This window comes from Dioscorea cayenensis, chromosome 14 (assembly GCF_009730915.1).
Source record: "Dioscorea cayenensis subsp. rotundata cultivar TDr96_F1 chromosome 14, TDr96_F1_v2_PseudoChromosome.rev07_lg8_w22 25.fasta, whole genome shotgun sequence".
Lineage (NCBI taxonomy): Eukaryota > Viridiplantae > Streptophyta > Magnoliopsida > Dioscoreales > Dioscoreaceae > Dioscorea > Dioscorea cayenensis.
This window is the reverse complement of record NC_052484.1, coordinates 21,343,657-21,368,384: the sequence shown is the minus strand read 5'-3', so window position 1 is coordinate 21,368,384 and position 24,728 is coordinate 21,343,657. Positions and strand designations below refer to the sequence as shown.

The 24,728-nt window shown below is 35.3% G+C and overlaps 1 protein-coding gene and 1 non-coding gene across 7 annotated transcripts in view; both read left to right on the top strand.

Moving 5' to 3' along the window:
* The window catches only part of LOC120275796 (nuclear pore complex protein NUP205-like), a 30,072-nt gene extending 5,604 nt beyond the window's left edge, over nucleotides 1-24,468 (top strand). For 2 of the 6 annotated variants that reach the window (XR_005541160.1, XR_005541162.1), the window contains 2 exons: nucleotides 2,409-2,503; nucleotides 3,331-4,789. Coding sequence is in view for 2 of the 6 variants with exons in the window: in XM_039282501.1 (XP_039138435.1) it covers nucleotides 3,387-3,429; nucleotides 23,988-24,073; nucleotides 24,151-24,348 (327 nt within the window). In the remaining 4 variants the exon portion in view is untranslated. The other 4 variants (XM_039282502.1, XR_005541161.1, XM_039282501.1 and 1 more) reach the window with 4 other exon arrangements.
* On the top strand, nucleotides 20,240-20,341 carry LOC120276636. The gene has a single exon (XR_005541346.1). It is a non-coding gene; the product is annotated as a small nucleolar RNA R71 (small nucleolar RNA).
* Nucleotides 24,469-24,728: the final 260 nt, after the last annotated feature.

The following is a 24,728-nucleotide window of genomic DNA, read 5'->3' as shown; positions in this document are numbered from 1 at the left end:
ACCACTTTTTTGGTAATATTTATAAGTTGGTAATGTGATATTACCATACAGATTACCACTGATACAATGCCAAACTTGGTAATATTTTCATATTACCACGTAACACATGGTAATCCTTCTACATTACCGCGAACCAAACGGCCCCTTAATATGATCCGTCGATCCATTACAAGTTGGGGGCTATGCATGACTCGTAGGCCTTTATTGATTCGTTGTGTGCTTTCTACAAAAGGGTATTTTGAACTTAGGTTTATGATTGAAAATTTTATAAGTTCTATATATTAATCTTGTCATCAAGATGAGCATTATTTGTACTCCGTGAACTAAAAAAACAGGAAAAAGAAAAAAAGCAAAAAGAAAAATTGTAATGAAAAGATGTAGATATTTTTTTCAAAGAACTACATTTTATTGGAGAGTGTGTAAAATTCCAAGTTGTTTGTAGGGGACTAATTAGTACTTATTAGACCAAGTAATTTTCAATTCAAATTCTGTTACTCCAATTAATTGTTAATACTAATCAATGACTAATTTGATTGGTAATTTATGATTATGCTGGTTTAATTAATTGAAATTTGTAAAAAATAAAGTTGCTCTCATCCAAAGCTAATATGTTTGCTTCAATATTTTGGAGCAAGTTGTGTTTTCCTACTTATTTGCCAATTGAACATACAGTCAGACTATACTTTTCATACATTTTGTGGAGTTGTGCATAGGATCTTTTTTCAAAAGGAAAGTAATCCATCTCTCATCTCTAAACTAATTAGCAGATGTGTGGATTTTGTTTGTGTAGGTATTAGATTAATAATGAAATCAAAAGCTAATACCAACATAACCCAAATGTAAAAAGTTCAATTTTGTACTTGTTCTCTATTTAAACATGGCCTAGGACATAACCAACCAGGCAAACAAGCCTCAAAGCAGTAGATTGAAAGCAAAGCATTTTCTTGGAATAACTGAGGTTAATAATTCTTGTCCAATCAGTCTCCTGATCTATGAATAAATTAATATTAACACATCGATTTATATTTGAGATGAGAGTCCATGACAAGGTCAATGTTTTTATTCTATCCAAATTGAGGGTGTATCTAAGTCAAGCTTGACTAGTCTTGGCTCAACATCTATGGTCTAAGTTTGCAATATTGGCTAGGCCATTTCCTGGACAGTTTTCACTTGTTATTTATTGAATCTGGTTCACAATGATTATACATAAGAAAAATACATGAATATTAGTTGCATCACAATACCTTTCTCATCTTAGGGCCTCTTTGGCTGCAAAATAAAAAAATATGGCATAATTTTATTATGTAGGAAATGCAAGTGATTATTACAGAAATTATAGCATATTTATTCCTACATAATGAGTGTTTGGTTACCAAAATAAAAAAATTACGGAGATCGACTGATCGGCAACTAGACCACCGGTGGACCTGTGGCCGGTCATCGGAGGTCGGCCGGAGCATCGGTGGATCGCCGGTGTGTCACCGGAGGCTAGCCGGGAGAACCACCAGTGGATCGCCAGCGTGTCACTGGAGGCCGGTGGACCGGTGGTTGGGTCAGTGACCAGTTGCCGGAAGCCTGCCGGACCACCGGTGGATCGCCGGCGTGTCACTGGAGGCTGGTGGACCGGCGATCGGACCATCGGTGGACTGATGACTGGTCGGCGGAGGCCGATTGGACCGCCGCCCGGACTGGTGGCCGGTGGCCGGAGGCTGAGCGAGCCACCGGTGGATTGGTGGCTGGTTGCTAGATCAAAAGAGAGAGGGACTTTTCATAATAGATAATTATGCCATATTAGCTGTTTGGGTACTTATTTTAGAGTATAAAATTATGGCATAATATAGGCATTATGTGGAATATTTTTTTATGTCATAATGCCTATATTATGCCATAATTTTATATTCTAAAATAAGTACCCAAACAGCTAATATGGCATAATTATCAGAAAATATTAAATTATAGCATATTGTACAGATTATGCCATAATTCTGGCCTATCCAAACATGCCCTTATAGTTTTTCCTGATCTGATTTCTTTGCTTTTGGTGCAATGGCAATCTCTAGGTCAAAGACTGAGTAGAATGGAACTTCATCCAGGACCCTAAAAACAATTATATGCATTGTTCTGATTCCCCTTCCTCACCTGTTTTTCCTAGTTGCTGGTGCTTGCTATATCACAGTCTGCTAGATTGCTTATTTTGTAAGCATTGTATACATTTACTTAAGACTAATTGCTGGCATAAAAAAAATTAATTACCATGGTGACAATGGCATTCTCACATTTTTGATATTAGTTTGACAAGATGATTTCATTGCAAAGGTATTTAAAATGTATCATTGTAAATTATCAGAGAAATATTCTTCAGTTCTGAATTTTTTTTTTTTTTTTTGCGTTCTCAATAATCTACACAGGAAGAAGGAAAAGTAGTTGATATCAATGCGAGGATTATGTCGGCCATTAAAAGATAGATTGTCATTGAGGCCTCCCCAGGGAAAATCTACATTGGGTTTGTTTATATTAGTCCATCTTCTCAATTTTCATTTCATTTTTTTTCACTCTATTCCATTCAGTTTTAGTTGTTTAGTTATTCCCTATTTTGCCTGAGGCATTCTAATTGCTTTTAGTTGTTGATAGTTTTCTTTTTCTCCTTAATCCTTATTGCATCCAAATATGAGCCAATAGATCCTTAAAACCACCCTTAAAACCCTGAATCCCAACCCTGAATTTTGAATCAAGAGATCTCTCCATATAATACATGTTCATACAGTCATGAAAAGAATGAACAATATTGAAGGTAAATCAAATGAGCAAGTTTACTGCTGATTATATCAAATCTCATTAGAAACCATATAATTCATTAGAAAGTATTATATTAATATATAGTAATCGCAATAATGAAATATTTAAGCTCATTTCATGATTGAAATTCTTTATGATACTAAAGCCTTTATCTACAAGCCTCCCAATTATGTCAACTCCATCCATAGAAAAACCTACATAGAATTCAAGTCTTTCATCCATGCTCTTACTTGCTATATATTAAGCTAAATGCAATAAATTTCTTGTTGTGATGCTCTCAAAATCACACCTATTAGCCTTAAGCTTGGGCTTTTTCATCACCCCACAACTGATGATAAACTTGCTAAAGAAATAAGAGGTGAAAAGTCTCGATCCTCATTTTGAGTCATGGACATCTGATTGTGGTTTTCTTATTTTGTGGTTTCTAGGTAACTTGAACGAGGATATCATGAGTTCTATGTTGGGCTTAGAAACAACACATCAAGTATGAACTTCGTTAGAACAACTTGTTTTGATTTTGATACATTTTTTCAGGTGGGAGCGCAATTCTGACGGTGGTGCACCTTGTGTTAGGTTGCTAAGCCAAGGGCATGCTGAGGGCTTCGTCTCTCAAAGATTTCATCAAGAATGGTGGTAATTAGTTTTAGATATTAAGAACTTATCTTGCTTTGGTCTTTTGTGATTTTGTTGGAAAATTTCTTTTGGTGATTTTTTAATACTTGTGAGCTTATTATGGATTTCATCTTGCAAGTAGAACATTACCAAGAATTCATCTTATTTAGCAGAAATTTATATGTTGGAATGATTTTTGGAATGGTTGATTTTATGAAGAATCACTCTTGCCATGCATTTGTTGTTGTTCTATTGGTTGGGATGTTCCTGAATTAGGGAAGGTCAAACAAGGACTTCTTGAGGCATTGATGTGATTTGTCTTGCATATTTCTTGTAGTAATGTTGTTGTTTTTGTGGAAATAAAAAACTAAGGGGAAGAGGTTTTCAAGCATGAAATTTATGGTAATCTAATAATACTTAAGTGTAAGATCACAAATAGTACTAGTGCCACTTACTTGAAGGACTATCAAGGTTGTTGGAAATGTTTTGCTTAAGTTTTTTCTGATATGTTTTGATGCCTTATAGTTAATTTTGTTATTTTATGGCTTTCTCAAGGCGGAGGGTTGCGATTGAGCTTGTGGAACATTTTAATGTGCGTGCCTTGGTACCCTCTTTTGTCATGTTTATCAATGTTCTCACTTCTCACCATAACGTTTTTCTTGCATGCTCACTTATTTGACGCTTTTGACTTGTTTTTTTTCGTTGAATATATTAAATATGTAGAAAGTGTATATATTGCCAATCACTGCTGCCTTGTGCCCTTTTTGTATAAGTTCCTTTTTGATTTTATAATTTATTTTTTTATTAATTTATAAAATACCTTTTATCGCATGGACCTTGTTGTGAATGTAGAATATGTATTTCGGTAAAGAGTTCAAGTATGAGGTAGAAATTATTGGTTATATTGGCATAGGTGAACTTAAGGAGAAAATGTTTAGTATATGCATTAAAAATTGCCTTAAGTAATTCAGCATGCACAACTTTTGTGTGAATTCCAGCATATCTTGAATCACACAGCTATTTTTGGTAATCTTTTGTTAACATGCAACAACCGTACTAGATGATTTTAGTTTATTATCCATCTATTGAATGTCATGTTATTTTTATGAGAGGTAAAGCTTTAAAATTTTTTATTATGGAGCAATAATTATACTCCTAAAATTGTTCAATGCCTTAAAAGTGTTCAATGCCTTGAATGAGCATAGGAAACTGTAATGTTTTGGGTTCAAACTTGGCCATATGATGGGCCTCATTTCTGGTCGAACTATATATTTTTTCCCATCCTATTTTTCATGGTTTTGTGCATTATTGGTCCATGTAACATGCCCAATTTGTTGCACTATCAATGAATTATGTATTTGGCCTATATTTGGAGTTTTCTTCTCAGGTATTTATCTAGGTTCTAGTAGATAAACATTAAAGAATGGAGGAGATAATCTCAAGCAGGAGTTTCCAGAGGTGTTGTATATATAAGGGCGTATTCTTTTTCCACCATGTTTGTTTTGTAACTTGAGTTTGAATATTTCCCTTTTCCTATATTAGAAATGTATTTTATATTGTATCTCACTTAAAAATTGGTTGAGAAAGGTTGTTGGAAGCGTCCAAATCTCTTTCTTGCAAGTATGCTCACAAATTTTGGTTGAAAATAAAGAAACACTGAAAGTGGACAGGAATGAGTCATATGTAAGCCTCAATATCGTCACCAAATACTCCAAAAGTTGCCAATGTTTGTTTGTACTAAATTCTGTGGTATCCCAACAACCTTTCTTCTTCATGTTTTTTGTTTTTGGCCTTGTATTTGTTCCCGTGTATGTTAATTTTTTTTTTCTCGCCTTTTCCTTTTGCTACTCTTGCTCTTACCACTCAACCATTTTTTGAACTTCTTTTGCTTATATATATATATATATATATTCTTTGTGAGGATTGGTTCATTTTTAACATTGTTCGTCACAATGTGCGTTACTATAATTATTTAGTACTTTCCCTTTGAACAACTCTTAATGTCCTCTTTAGCATTTTGAACAATTTGCATTGGATAAAGTAGTAATTTTTTGTTAGACCCAATATGGTATCTTGTAGTCTTATTTCAGTGAATCTAAAATATCATTATTGATCTTTAAATACATTGTTTGGTTCAAGTTGCACACATTATTCATGCTTGCCCATGCTAACCTTAAATTCCGTCTAATTTTAGCTGACAATATACTACATTAAATATCATTTAAAAAATTATATTTTGATTGGTTAGTGTAAGATTAGAAGCAAAAGTACGACACTTAGGATTTAGCCTCTTGGTCTTCCAGTGAATGTTCTTACTCTCCTCTTTCTGCTACTCTTCCTCTTGCTTCTTCATGTTCTTCATTTTTTGTTCATCTTTTTGTTATGCTTCCTATGTATGTTCTTGTTCTTCTTCTAAAATTTTGTTTGTTAACCTCTCAACAATTTTTAACTTCTTTTTTTCTCTTTTCACTCCCATTTTGTGCTTATGCATGAGAATTTACTTTTTTATAAAAGTTATTAAATTTACATTCTCTCATCCTTTTTTCTCTTTTTTTTTTCTTTGAAAGGATCATTTCATTTTTTAAATTTTTGAGAATTTACTTTTTTATAAAAGTTATTAAATTTACATTATCTCATCCTTTTTTCTCTTTTTTTTTTCTTTGAAAGGATCATTTCATTTTTTAAATTTTTGTTACAATACATGTTTCTACAACTATTATTTTGTCTTAAAAATGTCTTCTCTAATTTTCCTAAAAAAAAGTTTTCCTTTGGTTGGGTAATTCTTGTAATACAAAATTTTTACCATTTTAACTTTTTTCAAATTTTGTTTTATCTTTTAACCAGGATGGTGTCCTATGCTCTGTTTTTTTAATAAGCCCATGCTTATTTTTTTAATGATTTTTTATAATTTAAATTAATTTATACAAAACAAAAAACAAATCCGGCTTACTTTTTTGCCCCTTTCAAGTATTAGAACTATTTGATTCTTTTTGAAAATTTCTTTCTTTCTTAGTTTGTTCTCAATTCTTTAACTTTATACAAAAGTTTTTATATAAATCTTGTCCTATATTTTTTTTCAAGTTTTTGAAATTATTGATATGCTTTTTTCGAGTTATAACTGTTGTATATATATATATATATATATATAAAGCTGTAATGTTATTTAAATGGACATATGTAGGTTGTTCTTATATGTAAATTAGGTAACTATCTTCTTATAGGTAAATCAGGTAACTATGAAGCCTGCCTAAGGTATTTATTTATAAGAAGTTGTGTTTTGTTTTCTCCTGAATATCTATCTTTTGTTCTTATTTGATAAGCCTATGAAGTCTTCCTATTAGGTGTAGTGTACTTTTCTTAACATAACCTACCTGTATTGCTCATGAGTTCTTCATTTGTTGCCATATGTATAATGATTAACATATACCTCATGTATGCACTAATCTTGTATTGATGTTATTATACATTTGTAGAAGTGTGCGTAACATAATTGCGACTTTTCCCTCTAAACAACTCTTAATGTTCTCTTTTGCATTTTGGAAAATTTGTACCGGATAAGGTAGCAATTTTTGGTTAGAGCCAATGTGTGGCTTGTTGTCTTGTCTCATGCATCTAACATATCATTATTGGCCTTTAAATACATTGGTTGGTCTCAGTTGCACCATTATTGCATGCTTTGCTCTCGACGACCCTCAAATACCAATCCGGCTATAGCTGATGGTATACTACGTTAAGTGTTATTTAAAAAATTAATATTTTGACTGGTTAGTGTAAAATTAGAAATGTAACTATGACACTTAGAGTTAAGCTCTTCAGCATTCTCTATGTTATATCAAATATACAAGCACCATATTTATGGAGTTTTTTTAATGTAATATTGGATGCATGTCTTATTCCATAAAAGTAATTGTACACACACTTACTGGAAGTGAAATGATTTACGGGCTCATGTTGTTCATTAGGTTTGTTCTAGATAATATTGAATCATTGATGTGCTTTTTGTTTCTCAAAATTTATTATAATGTGTGGCTTGTTGTCTTGTCTCATGCATCTAACATATCATTATTGGCCTTTTAAATACATTGGTTGGTCTAAGTTGCACCATTATTGCATGCTTCCCTACACGACCTCAAATACCAATCCGCTTATAGTCTGATGGTATACTACGTTAGTGTTATTTATTAATATTTTGACTGGTTAGTGTAAAATTAGAAATGTAACTATGACACTTAGGAGTTAAGCTCTTCGCATTCTCTATGTTATATCAAATATACAAGCACCATATTTATGGAGTTTTTTTAATGTAATATTGGATGCATGTCTTATTCCATAAAAGTAATTGTACACACACTTACTGGAAGTGAACAGATTTGGCCTATGTTGTTCATTAGGTTTGTTCTAGATAATATTGAATCATTGTTGTGCTTTTTGTTTCTCAAAATTTATTATAATGTGTGGCTTGTTGTCTTGTCTCATGCATCTAACATATCATTATTGGCCTTTAAATACATTGGTTGGTTCAAGTTGCACCATTATTGCATGCTTCCCCCTGCTGACCTCAAATACCAATCCAGTTATAGCTGATGGTATACTACGTTAAGTGTTATTTAAAAAATTAATATTTTGACTGGTTAGTGTAAAATTAGAAATGTAACTATGACACTTAGGAGTTAAGCTCTTCGCATTCTCTATGTTATATCAAACATACAAGCACCATATTTATGGAGTTTTTTTAATGTAATATTGGATGCATGTCTTATTCCATAAAAGTAATTGTACACACACTTACTGGAAGTGAACAGATTTGGCCTATGTTGTTCATTAGGTTTGTTCTAGATAATATTGAATCATTGATGTGCTTTTTGTTTCTCAAAATTTATTATAATGTGTGGCTTGTTGTCTTGTCTCATGCATCTAACATATCATTATTGGCCTTTAAATACATTGGTTGGTTCAAGTTGCACCATTATTGCATAGCTTCCCCTGCGACCTCAAATACCAATCCAGATATAGCTGATGGTATACTCACGTTAAGTGTTATTTATTAATATTTTGACCTGGTTAGTGTAAAATTAGAAATGTAACTATGACACTTAGGAGTTAAGCTGCTTTCGCATTCTCTATGTTATATCAAACATACAAGCACCATATTTATCGGGAGTTTTTAATGTGAATATTGATGCATGTCTTATTCCATAAAAGTAATTTTGTACACACTTACCGGAAGTGAACAGATCTGGCCTTATGTTGTTCATTAGGTTTGTTCTAGATAATATTGAATCATTGATGTGCTTTTTGTTTCTCAAAATTTATTATAATTCTCACGGCTGATCATTCCCCATTTGTGTATGATCTGCTGAACTGATTAAAAAAAAAAAAAACTTTTCTATGTTGATCATTTGGTTTGTTGTATATTATATTGTAGATTTGGCACATTTCTCTCTCTCCTTTTGCATATGTCATTATACTTATAATGTTGTTGGGTTGTAAGCAGTGTTTGTAAGGACAATTCACATAATTATGGAACTAGATTGTGAAGAACATTGTTGTCCTAATTGTTAGCTACCTAAGGAAATCAAGATGTATAGGGGAAATAAAATGAGCATTCCTTCAAGGGCTTGACCCATGAGTCTTTTATTGAAGTTTGATGATATGTGATGGAGCTTGATTGATGAGGGTAATTCAAAACTCAACATAAACCAATGTATAGTGTGACAGTTTGAATGTGTCTGACTTGTTTGCGTGTGTATAGTATGAAGGTTATCCTTAAATGGTTAATTTTTTTGTTTTTTATAGTTTGTTTCAATTTCCTTATATTTCTAGCATGACATTCAATTTAATCCTCATCCACACGTGTTGGTGATAAGTGGTGTATATATCCTTGTTATTTACAATTATTCTCATGGCGTCATGGATTATATTGACAATATCACATATTCGGCCTTTTATGTTAATATTTCATAATTGTTATTCATGTATGGCACAGTTTTGTCTGGTATGAAGTCATGCTTAATTTCTGATCTACCATACTTGTGATTCTGTATTTTGTATAACAATGAGCATCTTAACGTACTGCATGTTTTATTAATCCATGTAGACCAATTTTAAAGGGACATTTTTTTTTTTTTTTTTTTTTTTTTTTTTTTTTGCTTAATATTAGTTTCGCAAGCATTCAAACTCATGAACTCGTCAATTATTTTATATCATACATATTACTAGCAAAATTAGAATCACAGCCGATAATGATATTTTGGCAAAATAGTGCCTTAATATGTACTTGTTCTTCTACACTTTGCTTTCTTTTCTTGCTTTCATGGTTCGCTTGGTGGCTATATCAGCAGCTTAGACCTCTTTTTTTTTTTGTATTTTTTTGCTATTATTTGTGTTGTTGTACCATGGTTTATGAGTTATATGAACCCTGTTTTTTAGTATATGATTCATGCCTTTCTTCTTGTTCCAACATAATGATTTTCTTGATCTTGCATGTGAAGTTATGCACATTTGAGTTTGATATTCACCATCCTTTATTCTAATGGTTATTAGCAACACGAGAAATTTGTTAGCCTTATTTGTGGGAGCCATGCTTAAATATATAAAATGATATCTAGGTTCAAGGAGTAGATCAATAGTCCTCCTTCATGTTATGAATGTCCACTAAGTGTGTAGGATTTAGAAATCTTTTCTATGGTCATGTTTGTGTTTTCAGTTGAAGTGTATTTTGATGCAAATCTCGAGTAACAACCAGGGTGGCCCACACAAATATAGCAGCAGTTGAGCATAGCCTCATTCTTGATCTAAGGCTTTTTGAGTTTCACATGACACTGCATCAAACCTACCTAAAGTGAAGAAGTTTACTTAATATGAGCTCAATTTGTTTTAATATAGTTTACTTTTACTAATCTGATTTTAGAGAAAAATGTTCGTTGGTTTTATTTATAACCATAAATAGACTAGTTACTTATGGCATTATTTGGCCACATGTTTTTACTATATATTTCATAAACTTTATTAGTGTTAAATTTTGGTTTAAACTTGCTCAGCCTGAATTCACATGTTGTTTTGCTGTTTTTAGTGCATTTTTTCTAATGTATATGTGTGGTTAATCACACTTTATTCGCACTGGTATAAGCATAGTCTTTGGTTATTTCATAACTTGTAGATGTGGCACGTAATTTGAAGAGCATGATTATTTACCCGTATTTCTTCTAGATCATTTGAGAGAGTATTATTATCTTTTTGTATATAAAGTTTATTCAGCATTACTAGGATATCTTAATTTCTTTGTTAATTAGCAATTTCATGTTTTTGCTGTCTTATAGCATTATTCTTTTTCTTTCATGTATTATTTTGTGGAAGAAATCTATTGAGTAGTTATTTATAAGAAATTGGCTACAGTCTATTATCTAAACCTTGGCTACTAATATAGATGATTATATTGACTTATTAGTTATAATTTATTATTGATAACAGGTTGATGATATCTTTCGATCAACTTTGTTTATCAAGTTTGGTAACTCTTAAATGAATTGCTTTCATCTTTTGTAGTCATCAAACTCGGTTAAACCTTTCTTAGACTCCAAGTAATGTCGGGAAATCTAGGTACGAAAACATGCTTAAAACTTGTGGCAAAAGCTAAGACCTCAATAGGTGAAGTTCTTGTTCCTACAAGTATATATATTTGGTTTAAAAATACTCTCAAATGCTTGAACTTCTTAGTTGTTTATCTAGTTAAATAGTTGTACTTTCCTTCTATGGCCTTAACTGTCTGATGCCAAGATTGTTCGTTATGTGATCCCTTCTGTTTACACCATATTCTTTAGTGTTGTTTTAAATTTAGATCTTTCTTCAAGATTTAGAACATGTCTGCACAACTGCCTTGGTAATAATTATCACCCAAATTAACGTATTGAATTTTAATATTTTTGCTCTAGATGCTCTACTTTTTAGATAAGATATGATTTATGGTCTCCTTGGATTGATTTCAATGTATGTGTAATCCGATCAAAACAAATTTGTGATATTACTTTGCTTTCTTAAAACCTTATTGAAACCATCAATTAGCTGTTAAATAATTGGTAAAAATGGATGTTGGATTGGTTTAATTGCTCAGATTGATGTATTAATTAAAAATTTGTATTATGTTTCATTTGACTATAACATTTTTTAAAAGATACAGTGCTCTTGATATGTAAATAGAAGGTAAGGTAATATCATAGATTTTCCTTTTGAGAATTATGGTGGTTGTTTTGCATGTCCTGTTAAAATTGCAAGTGGTTGTCGAGGTAGTTTAGCTCTGAAACATTCACTTCACTTTTGTGTTATGTGCTTCAATTTCACTCAAAAATTTGCTTATTATGATCCACGTATATACCGTTTTCCCTACCAACAAGTAGCTGCTTACATTTTGTGATTGGGTAATGGGTTTTCACATAGTTTAGCCGTTGTTATTATTATGTATTATTTCATACCTATTTTCATTAATGACATGTTTTTTAGTTTTCATAGCTATTGTGCTAATTTTGTATTATTTTGTGTCTTTTTTTAATCAATAACATGTTATTCAAGTTTTCATTGCCATTGTTATCGAACCTATATGACAGGCTTGGTCTTCAAGCTGCAACAGTTAATAATGGATGTGGTAGTTGCTTAACTACGTACCTTTTGTTATGTTTAGGGTCAATGCTTTGCTCAATATCTATCTATTATTTTTTCTCTTGGCTCAGTTTCATTTACAAATATTATTTACTGGGAAGCCGGTTACTGTTTTTATTGCTTTATGCTTGCTTGTAAATCTTGCATAAGATATTTATTGGAAGTTGAATATTTTTTTTTCTTCCAAATATGTAGATGGACATAAATATGCTACTGTTACTTATAATGCTATGCTGTAACTATTCGGTGCTCACATGATCATATCTTTTACAGATATAAAGTTGATTTTCCTATATTTTCTTATATCTTGGTGAACAATAGCTATGTTACTCTTGCATATAAAACTATATTGTCACTATTTGGTGCTCGCATGACATATCTTTCAAGGATATAAAGTGTATTTTGTTATATAATAAGACATAATAATTTTTGAAGAATCACTCCTCATATGGATCATGCTTATTTGGTTGATTTGATTTTAAAAGTTTTACATGATGTGCCAGTGAGTATGACAGATTCCTTTGTTGACCATTGAGTAGCTATATGTGCAAATGAGTCAAGGTTAGAACAACTTGTGGGTGTCATTTGGTCCCTCTAATATGTGTTAACCTTAATTTGAAATTATTGGCATCGAAGATAGTTGAAAATTAGTTGCATTCAAGTGATCCAATTGTTCTAGATTTAATGTGAATTGCTTGTAATGGAAATAAAAGGTATATGCTTTAATTTTGTTCCAAACATCATGCACACGTAAATTGTTTTTATTTTAAAGATCTGCTACATGTTTTAATGAATGACAACAAATATTGAATTTCTTCAAGAATATTATGTTTGATGAGCATGTGCACGCACATAAGGTAACTATTTTCTCTCTTCATGAATATTTGCTTAAGAAGTCCTATTAACATTTGTATTTGAAGCTGAATTTTGTTTCTTTGGAATATCAAGATGGATATAGGTTTCTTATCTTTCTTGCAGAATTAAACTTGCCTTTCCTATTTCATTTGCTTAACATTGAGTAGTTGTTTCTAGGCATAAGCAAATGAGAATGTGAAATATTCTTGGTAAAATTTTCGCCATCATTTGTTGAACTTGATTTGGAATAAATGATATTAAAGATAAACATTATGCATTGGTTTAACATGAGTTGTATATATACACTATTTTTAATGTTATTTCCAAGACTAACAGATCTTCTTTACTATATTTAGTTGTAAATTTCAGGTCGCTTTGTTAGAAAAGAATATAAGCTTGCGCTATATACTTCTTTGTTTACTTTGTCCGTGTTACTTTATGGTGTTTCATTTTCTATTGCAATAGTTAGAACAATATTTTCAACATTTTGTGCATACTTGTTTACATTAAAAATATGCATTATAAAGTTATTCTTGAGAAATTTCCATTTTATGTTTTCCATGATCACATTGTTTACTCCTATTCTTGAGAAAGCAACACAGCAAGCTGAGAGGACTCCCTATGATGTCCACAGGGTTTGATCTTCAATTTTCAGCTCTCCCCTCCTTCTTCAACTTTCTCCAGGTCTTCAAAGCTTCCCTTCCGCCTTTCCGACCTGACCCCTTTTTCCCGACCTTCCTCCTTTTTTTCCTAAAAGCTCCTTTTTGGTCCTTTTTATAGCCAAAAGATAAAAAGCTCGGGCCCCAGTCACTTTATGGACCACTGGGTACTTCGCGAGACCACGAGATAGGTCGTGTTTCTTCCCGACCTCGGGTTTCTCAGCCAATTCCAGCTTCCTACAATGAAAACAACTAGAAAAAGTAGATTGTACAAGGAGAAAGGGAAATGACCATAAAAACTAGGAAAAATGCATGATGTTTATAATGCAATTTATATGTGCAACAAACTCCCCCAAGCCTGAATTTTGCTTGCCCTCAAGCAATGTTACAATTTAGACAACATGACAAAGGGAAATTAACGTAATTCAAATGATGACATTATCTAGCACAGGGACACAAGCATAACTTATGAATAGAGTTCATAAAAGGTCATGGAGTAATTCAACTTTCTCCCATAGGATAGATCGTACACGAGCATCACAAAAAGAACTTGATTCACCTCACATGCAAATGGTCCCCGAAATTTAAGATAGGATATATAGATGCAATGAGTCTTAGAGACTTCATAGAACTCCCTTACACAATCCATGCCAAGTTGCTTATTAGAGGGATCAATAGGATTTCTTTAACCATTCATTGATTTCTCAATTCTTTGTCCGACTAACATAGGATGTGATCTTTCGAAGGGTGCATATGCGGGTTAGGCACAAGAGCCACCCTTCTACTTGTTACAATCCTACATAAACGCACTCATGTCTCGATAGCAAATAGCCCATGAAAAACAGAGAGTGTCGCTATAGACCTCTTTTTCATCGCTTTTCAATTCAAAAATTCAAAACATCACCTATATCATTTCCCTCTTATTTGAGAACTTAACTTAGGGCAAAAGAGAATGCTATGGGATCATAAAAATCTCAAGAAAGAAATCCATTGCAAATGTATATACTAAATTAAAATGCAAGATCGTAAGCAATGAGATTAGCAAAGTTAGACTCATGCAAATGCAAGTGCGCAAATCCAATCACTATTAGATAAGAAAAATCTATTCCATGGCCTTTTTGTGTCATGCTACACAATTCATCATAGGATTTCGATGACAAGTCTTTTCAAGATAAATATGCAAATGTAAGTGCATGAAGGGATGCATGAAAGGATGTAGCTACTAAACTAACTACTAACTCCCCCAAGCCTACTTTAAGCATTGTCCTCAATGTTAACGAGTTAATAAAGAAAAGTAAGCAAGTGGGGAGTGTGGAACTGACCGGGCTACTGTGGAGGAGGGAAGTGGCCTTGCTCGACTAGCCATTCGTAGATTGAATTAGTTTGCTGCTGAGGCCGGTTTAAGATTGACCGCTGTGCTTGTTGTTCAGCAACAATGGAGTCAAGGGCAGTCATGATGCGTGGGAGATAGTTTGCAGTCTGTGGAACTTGCCGCGGGGGTTGTGGAGCTTGTTCTACAAGGGGATTTCTAGCATGTTGTGGTGCAGGAGGGTTCAGGCCAGGAAATCCCCAGTTGTCACGGCTGTGGACAGTGGTCTGCTCAGGGTCGGGAAGAGGATAACGTGGTGTCCCTTTGAGAATGAGGTAGTGGACATCAGCTTCTTTGACGATCATCTTCATAGCAATGCAAGCTTCCATGTCCAACCGAATATTGCCTGGGATACTCTGAAACGGAGACAGGTCACAACGAAAAGCAAAGGCAATAGGAGTAATAAGACCACCAAGGACAATGTCTCCTGAGGAAGCCTTGCCTACTTTAGCAAATTGACGAGCCAAGTGGGAACCAGTGTCTAAAGGGGTGTTGTGGAGCATTGCCCAGAGAAACATGAGCTCGGACTGCCTAACAATGGCCTCACACTCACCACAACCAAACAAAGAAAGGGCCATAATACGGTGGATGTAGCGGAAACATGGATTCCTAAGACTGGTAGCCCTAGCAGTTGAATGTTCAAATTTGGGTTCATTAGTGAGGGTGTGCCAAAAATCAGTGGCATCAAAGTCTTTAGGTGTCCTGCGGTCACCACCGGTTGGAAGACTGAAAATGTGGTTAAATTGAGCTAGATTAAGCTTAAAATCCTGGTTGAGGAGTCTAAATGTGATTTTACCTTCCTCACTACCTGGACCGTACAGGACATGGACATCAACTGAGCTTAAGAACTCTAGGGTGAGGCGTTCATAAGTGGGGAATCTCATGTTGACAAATGCTGTCCACCCTAGGTTGTCTACTATCCAATATACATCATCAAGGATACCCAAGGTGCGGAGAAGATTGTCATCAACATACCTGGTTGGGATGATTTTCCGTTTAGAAAGAACTCGGTACCTATTCCTTTGGAAAGCATCCTTGAATAAGATGTGGTGAGTGGAAGCGTTAAGCAGCTGTTCAATGTTGGGGTAGCTCACGGGAGGAGGTTCATGGGGCTGGGTCCCTCGAGTCGGGTTCAGCGAGCAGTGGCCCTCGGGTTCTCCGGGTCCGCATGATGAAAGTGTCAGCCTGGAACTCGAGGGTGAGATTGTGAAAAAGGCAGGGTGAGAATGGGGAGGTTGGTAATGGAGTTAGTAATGGAGTTTTTAGGTTGATGGTTTGATCTTTGAGAGAAAAAGTGGGGAGGGTACGTGTTAAAATATGTGAATGCTGGAGATGGGATGAGGAGATGGGATGATGGATAGTTGATGGGATGGGAGAGTTATGAGAGTGTCTTGGTAGTAGGAAGAAGGCAATGTGGAGTAAACGCAAGGACAAGAAGATCATAGGGAAAGGCATAGGTAGTGTTTAGGTCAGTCTTGGGGCGAGCGAAAAAGTGATGGGGGTGGGTGGAAAGTGGGAGTGGACATTGGGATTGGGAGCAGAAGACTGGAAAATTTGGAGGGAAAAATTGCTTCTGGATTCTCCCAGTCCGCGTACGATCCACACTTGTGTTCCCTGACGCACTCCGGTTGTGTTTCATACCAGGTGAACCTGACGAGCTGCATTGGATGCTGGTGATCTAGTCTGTATAAATGAACATCAGAGAAGCTGAAAGGAGCTCTGGGACAACCCTGAACCTGCAGAAAACAGTTGAACTTAAATCAGCTAATATAATTGAAAATTTGTAACATAACCAGAAAAATTAAAACAAGGACTAAAAATCAAAAGGAAAAACAGGAGCTCGTTTAAGGTCACGAGCACGACCCCTTTTTATTCATTTATTCAATGATGGGAGGAGTTAGAGAGAACATAAGTTCTCCCTTCCTCAATAGGTTCTCCAACAATATAATGCTTCAGTCTTTGCCCATTAACCTTGAAAGTGCCTGTTGTTGCACTGTGAACCTCAACAGCGCCATACGAGAAGACCTTGGTCATTGCAAAAGGTCCTGACCATCTCGACCTTAATTTCCCTGGAAAAAGCTTGAGTCATGAATTAAAAAGCAGTACCAAATCTCCTTCCTGAAATTCTCTGCGAAAAATCTGCTTGTCATGCCATAGTTTGGTTCTTTCCTTGTACATCTTCGAATTTTCATAGGCATCCAATCTCAATTCTTCCAGTTCTTGTAATTGAAGCTTCCTCTTATCTCCAGCTGTCTTCATATCAAAATTGAGAGCTTTAACTGCCCAAAATGCCTTGTGTTCCAATTCAACCGGCAAATGACAAGCCTTGCCATAAATTAACTGTGGTTGGTGGTTGCATTCTCTCTATGCAATTTTGGAGAAATCCTTTATAAAGCGCCGATAGAATCCTGCATGTCCTAGGAAACTACGGACTGCTTTAACTGTGGTTGGTGGTTGCATTCTCTCTATGACTTCCACCTTCGCTTTGTCTACTTCAATGCCACGTTCGGACACCACATGTCCCAGCACGATACCGTCCTGTACCATGAAATGGCACTTCTCCCAGTTAAGGATGAGGTTCATTTCTTGACACCTGTATAGCACTTTAGACAAGTTAGCTAAGCATTCATCAAAGGTTGTGCCATACACCGAAAAGTCATCCATAAAAATCTCCATGATGTTTTCAATAAAATCTGAAAAAATTGCTGTCATGCAACGTTGAAAGGTGGCGGGAGCATTACAAAGACCAAATGGCATCCTCTTATAGGCAAAAGTGTCGTAAGGGCAAGTGAATGTGGTCTTGTGTTGGTCACTAGGATGGATAGGAATTTGGTAAAAACCAGAAAATCCATCTAAGTAACAAAAATGAGAGTGTTTAGCCAACCTTTCTAGCATTTGATCTATAAAAGGGAGTGGGTAGTGATCTTTCCTTGTTGCTTTGTTCAATTTCCTATAATCTATGCACATCCTCCAACCCGTGACCGTTCTAGTTAGGATTAATTCATCATTTTCATTTTTCAAAACAGTCATGCCTCCTTTTTTGGGAACTACTTGCACAGGGCTGACCCACTCACTATCGGAAATTGGGTAAATCACACCGGCATCAAGCAATTTAAGCACCTCTTTCCTAACAACTTCCTTCATATTGGGGTTTAGTCTTCTTTGGTGCTCAATAGAAGGTTTAAAATCAAGTTCAAGTAGAATTTTGTGCATGCAAATTAATGGTTGTATTCCTTTCAAGTCATCTATTGTGTATCCTATGGCTTTTTGGTGCAGTTTAAGCTCATTGAGAAGTTTTTTAGATTCTGCCCTGCTTAGGTCAGCATTAATAATCACAGGATATGTGGAATTAGGTCCAAGAAATTCATACCTGAGAGTGGATGGGAGAGGTTTTAGTTCTACCTTTGGAGCTTTGCAGTCTTCTGGGTTGTGTACTGTGGAAACTGGTTCCAAAATTTCAGTTATGAGCTGCTGGTGTTGCAGAAATTTCTTAGACTGCAGCAGCTGTGCACATTTCTCATTCTCACCATCTTCATTATCTTCCTGCTCATCTTGTACCAAACACAACTGGACAGGGTCTTTGGAAATGTGTTTTGGCAACTCCTCTTTGATAGCTTGTTCAAGTAGATCAACCCTACAACATGAACTTTCAACAAAAGAGTGTTTAACAGAGTTAGCCAAATCAAATTCTACTTTTTCTTCACCAACAGTTAAAGAAAGCTTGTCATTTTTAACATCAATAAGTGCCCCTGCAGTTGCCAAGAAGGGTCTCCCAAGAATGATTGGAATTTGAATGTCTTCCTCCATTCTAACACCACAAAGTCAGCGGGTACAAAGAACTTACCGACCTTGATTGGGATATCTTCAAGAATACCTATTGGATGTTTGACGGTTCGATCCCGAGTTGCAAGGAAATTGTTGTCGGCTTTAACTCTCCCATGTCTAATTTCTTACACACTGACAAAGGCATCAAGCTTACACTTGCACCTAGATCACATTGAGCTTTCTCAAAGCTTGTTGCCCCAATTTCACATGGAATCGTGAAGCTGCCTGGGTCCTTCAGTTTTGGAGGCAATTTGTTTTGGATTAATGCACTGCACTCCTCCGTTAATGCCACTGTTTCATACTCCTCTAATCTCCTTTTCTTGTACAGAATATCTTTTAAAAATTTCGCGTATTATGGCATTTGTTGCAAAGCTTCTGTGAAAGGAACATTGACGTATAGCTTCTTGAGAACTTCCAGAAACTTTCCAAATTGTTTGTCCAACTTAGCCTTGGCTAACCTTTCTGGAAATGGCACAAGTGGTATGTAAGGCTTTGGAGGTATATACCTCCGTGTTTCATCAATTTTTTCTGCATCTCCACTGTTGTGCTCAGCCGTTTGCTGTTGTGTATCATTTTCCTCAGCAGGATTCACCCCAATGTTTTCATTTTCTGCTTGTTTTAACTTGGGATCTTCCAATTGCTTTCCACTCCTTAGAGTTATAGCTTTGCAGTGCTCGCTTGGGTTAATTTCTGGTTTTCCTGGAAACATCCCTGGGGGTCTGGATGAAGAACTTGCTTGTTGAGCAATTTGATTTTCCAGCATTTTGTTGTGGGTTGCCATGGAATCAACCTTGGAGGTAAGCTGCCGAATTGCTTCATTCATAACTTGACCTTGTTGCTTAAACTCTTCATTTTGTTTGGCTTGTGTTACAACAAAATTCTCTATCAGAGTCTCTAAATTTGATTTCTGCACTGGTTGTGGATTGGAAATTCTCTGTTGAAATCCTGGTGGCTGTTTAGTAATATTAGAGCTATGGTTTTGATCAAAGTGAGGTTGATTGCTCTTGTAGGAAAGATTAGGATGATTTCGCCAACCAGGGTTGTAGGTGTTGGAGAATGGATCATTGACTGGTCTTTGATCGCAATTGAGATAGTTCATTTGCTCCACTGATGGTTCTGAAGAGGGGATGCGATCGGTTGACGATTCTGACTAGATGTCCTGTGGAACCACAGATTTCACATGTAGCATTGGCGGCACTTGGAGCATTCAGTTTGTCAAATTTTTGAGTTAAAGCATCCACCTTGGCTGCAACTAAGTTTAAGGTCTCCACCTCATGTCTTCCTGCAGGTTTTGGAGCGGTGCTTCTTTCACTTGCCCATTGGCAATGGTTGAGAACCATGTCTTCAATTAAATTATAGGCATCATCCACTTTTTGTTCATCAAAGCTCCTCCCGATGCAGAGCATCAATCGAAATGCGAGAGTTATAGTTTAATCCACTGTAGAAGGTTTGCACAACCATCCATTTCTCCAAGCTATGGTGTGGGCATAGTCTCATAAGCTCCTTGAATCTATCCCAAGCTTCATACAGTGATTCACCATCCTTTTGATAAAAAAACCCGAGTGATTTGGTTCCATGAATCGAAATGTTTTTGCTTGGCGGGAAATACTTAGAAAGAAAAAAACTTGGAGCAATTGATCCCATGTTTTGATAGAGCCTTCAGGTAGTGAATGTAACCAAGCTCGAGCCTTGTCCCGTAAAGAGAATGGAAAAAGTCTGAGTCTAACTGCATTACAGTGGGACTCCATTGAGCTTAATGAGTGTCGCAGATGATTCGAGAAAAAGCAGAGAGATGGAGGTGTGGATCTTCTATCGGTGAACCTCCAAACCGATTCTCGCTGAATTAATGACATGAGTCTGGGTCTGTGACTGAAAAATTGTTTGCTTCAACCGGTGGCATTGCAATGCTGGAATGCAATACTTGAGCACTCGGGGCTGCAAATTCCTTCAAAGTTTTACTATTATCCTCCATGTTTGATGCTTGTGAGGGACTCTTTTAAAGCTTAGCTTTCCTTTGATATTGAAGTCGGAAATCCCTCTCAAATTCTTGATCTGGTTCTAACAGACTTCCAAGACTTCTATTTCTTTGCATAGAATGAGAATTGACCTGCAAAGAAAACAAGTTAAAAGAGTTGGACTGAATGGGAAAAACAGAGAATAAAATGCCTAGTCTAACTAGGTTGCAATTCAATTAATATCACACTATAGTCCCCGGCAACGGCGCCAAGAACTTGTTGCACAACCGCAAGCGCACGGTTATTGCCAAGTAGTAAATAAGTATTGATCCCACGAGGACCAAGTGTAATTACCAACTTATTGCAACAAGAGGTTATCTAGACAATTAAAAAGATGAGAATTAAGAACAACAAGAAACAAGGAATGAAACACAATCGGGAAATGAAGGGACAGCTAGTCGCGGATCGTACTTCAGGCTAATATAAACTTAGGTATTGGGAACTCACCACAAGGTATAATATGAACGATGTGTCGATCTAGGTTATAATTGGGTAGATCTCTTGAAGGGCATTAATCCTAAACTACTTGTCACTCTCTTTCAAGAGATAACAAGTTAGATCTTGATTAGGCTACCTCCTACTTTCGTGGTAGATAAACCTCTTCAAAACCCCGATTAAAGTACGGTGATTAAGGCAAAGACCCTCAAGAATTACCTTTCGGTATATTCGGGGTGATTAAAGAGGTTCCAAGACCCGAGTTAACCTCTCGACCCAACCTAGATCTCTAAGATAGCAAGCAATGTTTTCACAATCACAAAGTCTGTGTACTCAAATCGAAATCAGCTCAAGAAATCTACCATTAAGCATAAAAAGATCCATACAAAAGTGTCAACACATCATACACAAAAACACATTGGGTTAATCCCAAACCTAAGAAAAAGTTCTACTCACACACCATCTCGGTTACAAAGAAAAAGATAGAAAGAATAGTAATTCATGAGAAAGCAAACAAATGAGTCGAGAGGACTCCCTATGATGTCCATGTGGGTTTGATCTTCAATTTTCAGCTCTCCCCTCCTTCAACTTTCTCCAGGTCTTCAAAGCTTCCCTTCTGCCTTTCCAGCCGCCAGCCCCTTTCCTGACCTTCCTCTTTTTTCCTAAAGCCCCTTTATGGTCCTTTTTATAGCCAAAAGATAAAAGCTGGGCCCCAATCACTTTATGGACCACAGGTACTTCTCACAGACCACAGATAGGCTGTGTTTCTTCCCAGTCTTCAGGTTTCTCAGCCAATTCCAGCTTCCTACAATGAAAACAACTAGAAAAAGTAGATTGTACAAGGAGAAAGGGAAATGACCATAAAAACTAGGAAAAATGCATGATGTTTATAATGCAATTTATATGTGCAACATATGGCCCATTAACCAATCTAAATTATAACATAACTCTAACACTCCCCTAAATCTGGAGCATATTTATCAAATATGTCCAACTTGTTACATAGATTACTAAGGACTTTAACATTTAAACCCCATAAGGAACTACTCAAAACTCTGTGCCCAAAAAAAACATAGTTCCTTCCATTTGACTCTTGCGTGGTACAATGGAGATTTTTAACTAAAGAACCATAAGACGAAGACATGACGACATGAGACAAATCCTTCAGCAATGAGACAAGGGCATGACTGTTGAAACCCGAGTAACATCACCGGGTGCCCATAGACCAACATGAACGAGGAGATTCTTAACTAAAGAATCATGAGACAAAGACATGATAACGAAGAGATAAATCCTTCAGCAACGAGACAAAGGCATCACTGGTGAAGGCTAAGGAACATCACCTGGTGCCCATCGACCACCGGGACATGACGATGAAGAGATAAATCTTTCAGCAACGAGACAAGAGCATTACTGGTGTGGGCTAAGGAACATCGCCATGTGGCCATAGAACAACAGGAACGGCGAGAGATAAACAGCGTCTAGCGGTAAAGGTGACGGCTGCAGGTTGAAGGCTAGGGTTTGGAATAGCAGCGGTGGCGGTGGCGGTAGCGGCAGCTAAGGTTTAACCCAATGCTCTGGTACCATGTGAGAATAGGAAAAATTGTTTGTATATCAATTAGGAAAAGAGTACAATGATATATATAAAGAAATATTAGGGTTTTGTGTTATGGGCCCAATATGGCCTATTAACCAATCTAAACTATAGCATAACTCTTAACATTATTCTTCAACTGATTTAGCAGAATCTTCATTAGTAATTCCCTAGAACAAATCCATTTCATGTTTCCATTTATCAATGCATCATTTTACTTCTATTTCATTTGTGCATTTTCTTTTGGCTGCATGCCAATTATACCATTTTACTTTTATTTCTGTTTTAAATAAGTTCTTTACTTAACCTAGTTTATTAATTAGTATTTCTATCTTTTTTGTATGTCAATGATCAGGGGTTTGCATGGGGCTTGTTGTTTGCGAACCAAACTAGACTGAATAGAATTTTTTTAAAGTCTCAGTGCATTTATTTTCTTAAAAAAATGGTTTTATCATTTTTTTTTTTAGAGAAAATTGTTTATATCATTTCTCTAACTTTCTCACTTGATCAAAAAATCCTTGGACTATTTCATATCCTCAAAAAGTCATTCCTTTTCAGACACCCTCTGACAACTTACTTTTCAGTACTTTTGTAAAAAATGGCCTTCAGCGATTTAAACGGAAACACAAAATAATAAACAACAAACTAAGATATTAAATACCAAATACAAATATTAAACAATAACGTTACATATTAAATGAAAATTTATGTAATTACACATAAACACACAATGTTAAATAAAAAATATACTTAATAAACAGGAAGTATATTTCGTAAGCGAGGCAAAATTGGATTTTTAAATAAAATAAAAATGTTAGAGGAACTGCAGTGGAAATTTGAAAAGTTACAAGGACTAATAAATAATTCGCCCTTTTTTTATTTTTATAATATTATTATTTTGGTTCATTTTTTGGTTATTTAATTTTAAATTTTTGTTAATCAAAAGCTAACTTTAAGCATTGCTAAAAAAAAATGAATAGGGTTCTTATTTTAAGCATGACTACTCTACTTGTACTATCTTGAATTTCCCAAATGCTGGTTTGCCCAGGCCCCAGAGTAGCCTGACTTTGCTATGCTTACAGTTGCTGCTTAACTTGTATTATATTTAATTCAGATATTCCTTTAATTGTATTCTGAGGGCTTCTTCTGAGAGCTTTAATTGTATGGCAATGAAGATTTGTGGGCAGTTATCAACTTTGCTGGAGAGGATCATACTAGCCTACAAACTCTTGTGGCTTTCTTGAGGATGCGTTGTGCATTGGTAAGTGAAAAGCTTAATAATGCTTTAGATATGAATTTTGTTGTCAACTTGCTTTTTTATTATAGTAGTTCTTTTAGGCTCTAATGAGGAAGGTGCTTCAAAAGTTTTTGAGTTACTTCAGAGTAAAATTTATGGTTGACTGGGGTACCTTGCTTGAGTGTTTATCTATCTATGAGGCGAGATTCAAGCTGATGCTCCAAAATTTTGGAAGCTTGCTGCTTGATTTTCAGGAGGGAGATGCACAAGCACTTGTTGCCTACTTGAATGTTCTTTGAAAGGTTTGTGCTCATACTTGCTTCATGTTGAAATACAACTCTTTCTTTCTTTCTGCTGTTGTATTGCATTATGCTTCCATGTTAAGTTTCTTGCTTGTACCTACCTTTTGTATAATTTTTTTTAATGAATTTTTTCATGTGATAAATTGTTTTGATATCTACTATCAATCTTGCTATCTAATAAGGAATGAAATGTCTGCAATTCATAATGCTATGAATTTCATTAGAAGAAAATAGTGAATTTCCTAGGGAATTATGTTGGAGTCACCTGCAAGGAGTTTTACCCAGGATTTATAGCATTATGTAAAAGCATATTTTATTCAGTTATGTATTTTATGTATGTCGCCTGCTGCACTCATGTGATACCAATAAAATAAAAA